General features: G+C 40.0%; 1 protein-coding gene across 1 annotated transcript; it reads left to right on the top strand.

Moving 5' to 3' along the window:
• The first annotated feature begins 3,843 nt into the window (after positions 1–3,843).
• Positions 3,844–5,516, top strand: LOC101861816 (fibrinolytic enzyme, isozyme C-like). Its single transcript, XM_005099564.3, has one exon. It carries the CDS (start codon positions 4,627–4,629, stop codon positions 5,443–5,445), a length of 819 nt encoding a protein of 272 aa, XP_005099621.1. The 5' UTR covers positions 3,844–4,626; the 3' UTR covers positions 5,446–5,516.
• Positions 5,517–8,075: the final 2,559 nt, after the last annotated feature.

Here is an 8,075-nt window from a genome sequence, read left to right as displayed (position 1 = left end):
AGTTTGTATGTGTGTGTATGTGTACGTGTGCGTGCATGGGTTTGTGTGTGTATGTGTGTGTGTGTGTGTGTGTTTGTGTGTGTGTGTGTGTGTGTATGTGTGTGTGCGCGCGCGTGCCTGACACTGTGGGGGTGTGTCTGTGCAGCTGCATGCGTGTGCCTATCCCAGGCTGCGTAGCGTGTTTTGCCCGAGTAAGTGCAACATTATAGTAGACCTATAACTAGCTGGGCCCCCTTTCGATGAAGGGAGTGATCGGTGCATTAACATCAACTGAAAATCATTGGCCTACTATATTACACTCTACTGGAATGGAGAAATAAATCTTGAGAGAAAAGTGACACACGTACATTTCCAAGTTGCCAAATATATAATAGATTGATAGATTTATTTTCTATTCCGCTTCCGTGGTTGTACACTCCAGAATTTCAAAGATGTGGCCACAAACAGTGCGCAAAACTAGTGAACGAAAACCTGACTTGTTTACAATGACGTTTTAGAAGACGGACTTTCCCAAGAATAGATCTAAAATCTAAACGAAACTAATGAAAAACTGAAAACTAAACTGCAGTGACTACAGGCTCCTCAATGAAACTGTGCTCCCTTTAAATGATTCTGAACCACCGTTAATTTTGTCAAATTCGAAAGTTAAGTCGTTCGGAAGTTTTAGGATTCCAAAGTGACCAACTGTCACACTTATTATAATATTGTAATATCCTAGCTGGGCCCCGTTTCGATGAAAGGAATGATCGGTGCATTAACATCAACTGAAAGTCATTGGTCTACTATATTTTTACACTGTACTGGAATGGAGCAATAAATCTTGAGAGATCTTAAAAATTAGAAGGTCTAGATATATACTCTCAAAATAAAATGCGCTTCGCGAAATATCACTTCTGGCACTTAAGTCCGCTGTGAAGGACAGCTGCGCAGATTTCTTTCCTTTCTCAGTGGAATAATCACAAAAAACAAAGAAGGACGGGAACTTTTTGTCAGATACAGTTTGTTCTAAATTAATTAAGGAAATCGTAAAATTAAAAATCGGACTCCGATAGCAGGTACTTACCAACTTTCAACTTTGCAGCTGTCGTAGTTTTATGGGGAAAAGTGACACATGTGTTTCAAAGTTGCAAATAGATAATAGATTTATAGATGGATTCTCTGTTCCGCTTTCGTAGTTGTACACTCCAGAATTTCAAAGATGTGGAACCTGTGCGCAAGACTAGTAAACGAAAACCTGACTTGTTTACAATGACGTTTTAGAAGACGGACTTTCCCAAGAATAGATAATAACGAAACGAATGAAAAACTGAAAATTAAACTACCGTGACTTCAAGCTCCTTAATAAAACTGTGCACCCTTTAAATGATTCTGAACCACCATTAATTTTGTCAAATTCGAATGTGAAGTGGTTCGGAAGTTATAAGCGGCCAAAGTGACGGACTTTCACAAATATAATATATAGAGATAGAGATGCAGGCTATAACCGTTTCAGAGTCAAACTTTGAAAATTATAGATTACTGTATTTGTTTTACTAGATTCTATATCAGAATTATAAAAACAAAAATAACCACCCCCCTAAACAACAAAACAACAAACAAACAAACCCAAAGAACTTGTTGTTGACTTCAGAAAATATGAAATTAGATCTAGATCCAATTGCAGTGCAGCCACTCGAAATCGAAATTAATGAAATCATCGAACAAGTGTCATATTATAATATTATGTATTTGGGTATTACAATAGACGACAACAAACACGACTGGCATGTCCAAACTTCTCTCCTGCATATTTTTTCTGAAAAAGCTCCGATACATTTTGTTTATTTTAAAGTTGATAAATCATTTATGTCCATATTTTATCATTCAACCAATGAAAGTAAGCTCAAATCAATTTCTTTATACCACAACAGCATGGGCAGGCCAAGAGCACAAGACAACATGATAACGTAAAAAAAAAAAAGAATCGATTATTACAGAAAGCACGCGAAATTTCAACATCTACATTCCCCTACTTCCATGAATTAATACATAATATTATAGTTTGCACTAGAAAAATTAATTCCATCTTTGTGAACAATAAACATCCCTTGTCCCCTCAAATAAAAATATCAGTCAGAAGTAAAAGACCAGGCTTCTGATCTGTAACAAAGTAAGAAACAGAAGTCGATCATTCTTGCCATCATCCATTGTGATTTGTCTTTGCATGCACTATTTTGAAATAATTAAAAATCTTGTCTATGTAACCTATGAGTTTGTTTTTTTCTTCGGTTTAGCCGGCCTTCTCTGGGCTCTGATATGGACTAGTTGCCAGTAAAGGTTGCCCACCCCTGACAAACTACGTAATATATTGATTTCCATCCCCTCAGTCTAGGAAAGAGCTTTTGTTTTTGTTTTTGTTTTGGTAAATGTTTTACGGCGCTCGTAACTGCAAAAGGTCTTCAATGTGATTTGAGTCTGCGGGACAGATTAAACATTTTTCAGTTTGGCCGAAATCAATTTTGAAATGTTGCCCAGGGGGCGGCTGAAGCTTACTGTTATTGATTTTAGGATCCCCATAAGGGATTTTTAACGTGCGCAACTTGCACACAGGTCCTCCGAGACTTTTTTGCTTTTATCTGTAAAGGCTAGAATTTAGATCTAACCTACCCTAAGATCAGGGATGTGGCTGATGGACTAGTAAGAAGGAGCCAAGGAGTAGCAGCAGAAAGAGTCAGAGGCCCGGAGGAAGAGGAAGGGGGTGGGACGTGGAGACGAAAGCAGACGGTTGACCAGGATTAGAGAACAGGAAATGTGAAAGGAGAAATTTTTTAAAGAGAAGTAAATGAAATACGCTGTCGGGTTTTGAACCTGGTACCCTTTGAATGAGAGACTAACACAGTACCACTAAACCACGAGTCTTTTTTCTGTCCACCCCCCCCCCTCTCCTCCCCTTGTTGATTTTGTTTATCTTTTTTGCTATTTCCCAGCATGAATAAATAACTGTTGCTGAGTTAGTTTATGTGTTTCTTTTACTCAAACTATTGTTGGTCTCTTCTTCTTTACGTTCTTCTGTTTACTAGGTTTCAGCAGTAGTCGACTGGTTTGTTTTTTTCAACCTTCAGTTCAACTGCCTTTTTTTTTTCTTTTTTTTTTTTAACTAATGTTACTGGGGGTTTTTTGTACTTCATACGGCCGCTTGTCTTGAGGCAGCCATTATTATTCCGATTTCGGACGCACTCTCTTTGTTTTTATACGATTTCCTGTTCTTAAAATATGAACATATTATTATTTTTTTAAACGACTGTCTGAAAAACTAATATCTTGTACTATTATCTCCAAATTCCGACATCATAGAGTTATTCTCAAAGCAATTGAAAAATGTTTCCTTTGGGCCTGAAATCATTATGCTTGATGTCAATGTTCCGAGGAACAAATGGATTTAGCTAAAACAGCACTGGGCACGGCTGACAGGTGCCTCTATAAATAGCCTACGTCATTATTTATGGTCTGCTCCTAGAGCAACTTTTGCAGAAACAGAACGTGGACGTGGGTGGTTGTTGTCTCTATAAACCAATAATTAATATTGTTATTTTATAATTAGAATAGCAACACTACAGTTTGGAAGAAAACGTCGTGGTGTCAACCAAAGAAACAACAAGACGTTATTCATGACTACAGCACGTATACCCCACAGTCCACATGTCGCGTCCCAAGTCATAAAGTTTTCAAGGGTTCTCCACTGCAGTTTCTCTGAGCACATAGGCTCCTTCACAGCACGAAAGCGTCGCAGTCAAGTCCTTAAGTCAGTGTGAATTATCATTAATGGTACGACGTTTTTTTCACACTTGACCGTGTTCAGAAATATCGGGATGTAAACATCAAGTTTCGGGCTGGTCTTTATAGCTCTTGTAAACATAAATTGAGTCACGACAAGGTGGAATCATACGCTCGACAATTTTTTAGCCGATTGAATTATTGTTGTTTGTCTTAAACGTTGTATTTTTGCTTAACTTTGGATTAAAAATGCCTTCATATCCTGAATATAAGTGGAGATACATATTTGCAATTGAAAGAGGCAGGGGTCGCTTGGTGTTAAAATTAACGATAAAATGGCCACTAAGGATTTGGACTTCCAAACCTAGAGTATCCTTTTAAAATGATGAAAATTTACATTATTTTTTTTTTACTTTGAATTGATCAAAGCTTTTAAGTAAAATTCTACAGGGAAATGTATTCTTTAAGGGACATAAAAAGTCCCCCTCCCCCAATTAAAAAAAAAAATAACATCTGTATTATATTGCTCAACCTATGTGAAAAAGTCGTTTTCTTGGATTTCACTATTTTGATGAATGTACAGAACGTGCCTTGAAAAAATTGCCCTAAAAATACTGCTAAAAGTGTCTTTCTTTTGGGCGTGGGGTTCATAAATTCATTATTGCTGGCAGGTGAGAGCTGTTTATGATGTGTCATATAAAACACACGTTGACAGACACTGGCCTCGCCTACATGTTTCAGACAACAGGGCGGGCTCTATATAAGAGAAGGACAGGGTTCTGTTGAGATATCCTCTGCCTACAAGCTGCAGTGACCACACCAGTACAACAGTCCAACAGCCAGCCACTTCTGTGTCCAAGTGTGAGTGACGTCATGAAGGTACTTGCGGTCATCTTGCTGTGCCTAGCGGCATCAGCCATGTCAGAGAAGAGAATCATCAACGGAAACCCAGCAGCTCTGTACTCTCACCCCTACATAGCCTCTCTGCAATATTATGTCCGACAATGGCCTTCTTCAGGCTGGAAACATATCTGCGGAGGATCACTCATCCACAGGAGGTGGGTGCTCACCGCTGCTCATTGCGTGGATGGTCTTGTCACCAGCGATATGCGGATAGAACTTGGCGCTCTAAATCTGTATGAGAGTCCAAACCAATACGAAGAAACCATCAAAGTCGCAAACTACACCAAACATTCGCATTACAGGGCCACGGGGTCTGGAATCCCCAACGACATCGCCCTGATTTACCTGACGAAAGACGCGACTCTCAACAAAAACATACAGCTCGCTCGTCTAGCTCCCAGTGGCTCCTCCTTCGCCTACACACAATGCGTGCTGGCCGGCTGGGGTGCGATCAGAACTGGTTCCAACCCCCAAGACGCCGAGACCCTGAAAGAGGTGAAGATCACCAAAATCCCCAATGATCGGTGCAACAACCTCTGGGCAGGCCAGGCCATCACGGACTCTCACATCTGCGTCCACGAGGCAGACAGGCATGCCGGCCAGGCTCCTAGCGCCTGTATGGGGGACAGCGGAGGACCCATGATGTGTGGAAATGGACATGGCATCTTGGCCGGGGTCACGTCCTGGGGAGAGAAAACCTGCAGCGGAACTCTGCCCAGCGTCTACACCAGAGTCTCCGCGTATCTGAGCTGGATCAGGCACTACGTGGGCCACATCACCACCGCTTAGTGATCCGCTCACACTCTGAGGGCCGGCCATACCCTTCCAATATTATACAGAAATAAAGAATCAGCTTCAAGTCATGTTTGATTTAGTCTTCCGTATGTAATTGTTTGGGTTTTGGCTTGTTTGGTTGTTTCAGGTATTGATTTGGTCGGTCAAGAATTTAGCTGTCTACTGCTACAACTGCTACTCTGCTACTGCTATTTCTATTGCTACTGCTATTGCTACTGCTACTGCTACTGCTACTGCTACTACTGCTACTACTACTACTACTACTACTACTACTACTACTACTACTACTACTACTACTATCTCTCTCTCTCTCCCTCTCTCTCTCTCTCTCTCTCTCTCTCTCTCTCTCTGACTTTATCTTTGTGTCTCTTTCTCTCTCCGTGTCTCACTCTACCTCTCTCTCTCTCTCTCCCTATCCCCCTCTTTCTCTGGATTTATCAGTTTGAGGAATTATTTCCAGATTTTCGGTCACTTTATGCGAGGAGTTGGGAATGAGGGTTGTGTCCTAGCCTGGCGGGGATCTAGAGTAAGCGCTAAACAAACTTAACTCTAAGACTAATATGCACATCATTTCCAACATCAGAACATCATCATCGCGACAGTAAATAATAATTATCATGATCACCATAACAATTAACATTACCGTCATCATCATCATCATCATCATCATCATCATCATCATCATCATCATCATCATCACCGACTTAACAATTCCCCTTTCTCTTGTTTCGTTTTCCTAGAAAACATAACAATGTGCACCATGTCAATACATCCTTACGTAACCAACAAATATGGGCACCAAAATCTGGACTCGGGACAGAAAAAAAAAAAAAGACTTCGTCATACATCATGTTTTGTTTTTCAAATGGCGTACGGCCAAGTCTTACACTAAGCAGTCAAAATGTACAATGTGTGTTGCTGGCAGGTAACTTGAAGAATTAATTATTGAAAATGAAGAAGTACAAAAAGAATAGATATAGAAACGCCACCACTACTCAAGTACGTCATGAAATTGAAACTGGACTACTTTGAGCAAATCAAACGACATGATTCCCCCCAGAAACATTATTTTTCTGGAAGTTAAAGTAGGAAGCCAAAGAGGACGGGGGAGAAACCGAGCAGAAAACGGGAGCCGGACATAAAAACCTGGCTTGGAACCAAAACAAATCAGGTATCCCTTATGAAAAGAAAGTGTTTGTATTGCAAGGAGGACCGAGCAACGATGTCAAATTACTGGAAAAGCCCAGAAAAGAAGCAGTACAAACGTTTGAGTGATGTTGTACGGTCTTGCAAGTTGTCAAAGAGGGTCGTAATAATGCTCACTGATTCGTGTTGCCAGCTACATGTAGTTTATTGAATTATTTTGTGTTGGTGTTTTGTGTTACCAAATCAGTCTCCAGGACAAGCAGGGGTTGGGGGGGGGGGGAGCATGACGTATGGTCACGCCCCCGCTACCTCCAAGTACTCAGTGGTGTGAATGACATAACGTCCTCATTACTCTGTTTGACTATCTCGTTACCACTTGCAACAGAATGAACTTTGCGAAAAAAGGATTAAGAAGTTTCTTATATTCGTCCCCGCAGAATTATGCAAATTTTGATGGCAAAATTATGGAAGACAAATACAAAATTAGGCAAAAATTAGGCAAGTTACCGTAACGCCATCCAGGACATGTTTTGCACTCTTTCAACAAGAATTTTCATGTTTTGTGTACTGAAGAATTAAAAACAACATATCAGTATCAGTTTTTTGTTGTGCATTTGGGAAGAAAACAATACACATTAGTGGAAAAAAAAAACAACCCAAAAGAATAATCTCTGTAACTTTCAGCTGTATAAGATGAAAGAAACACGTTTTAAATTTAAGAAAAACATTTTTTAAGACATCTGGACCTCTGATGCTGGCACGTCACTAAGACCACGGACACCTGTCAAACAGGAAACATCAGCTGACATGAGAACAACTTTTGAGGGATTTAAAAATTGAACAGGCTCAAGGAACAATTTGAAAATCCCTAACTAACCCTAAACTCCCTAACTCTCAAATTCTAACGAGGGAAATAGCGGTCTTGTCACTTAAAAAAAAGGGGGGGGGGCTACACCTGAAGGCTATCTCGCTTATTACTGGACCGAATTTTGCCAAATTTCACACATATAACAAGCATAGTACGGAGTCTTAAAATCTGCAATCAAATTTGAGAAAAAGTTTCGTTTCCATGGATATGGCGCCCATATTGGATTTTACTGACATGTCTTACGTAATGAATACCGCACTTATCGCTCTTGGAAATTGATTGTTTTTTGCACGCGTGTTCACAAACATTAGATCTAAAAGTTTGTCTGTTGTTTTTTTTCCTAAACGAATTAGAAAATTTTTAATGATTTTTTTCCTAAGGTAGCATTCAAGTTTGCGAAAAATCCGTGAAAATCCAGACACCACCAACAAAAATCTATTTCGGGTGTGGGGTAAAAAGGAGGGGGTGAGGGGGGGTATTCTCACTCCCCTGGATTGATTTTTAAAAAATTGACTCTTTTGCCAAGTGTCACACAAAAAACACGTAGTAGTAGTAGAAGTAGTAGTAGTAGTAGTAGTAGTAGTAGTAGTAGTAGTAGTAGTAGTAGTAG

Source organism: Aplysia californica, unplaced genomic scaffold (genome assembly GCF_000002075.1).
Source record: "Aplysia californica isolate F4 #8 unplaced genomic scaffold, AplCal3.0 scaffold00217, whole genome shotgun sequence".
NCBI classification, from domain to species: Eukaryota; Metazoa; Mollusca; class Gastropoda; order Aplysiida; family Aplysiidae; genus Aplysia; species Aplysia californica.
The sequence above is the reverse complement of the archived record's forward strand: the minus strand, read 5'-3'. Positions and strand labels throughout refer to the sequence as shown.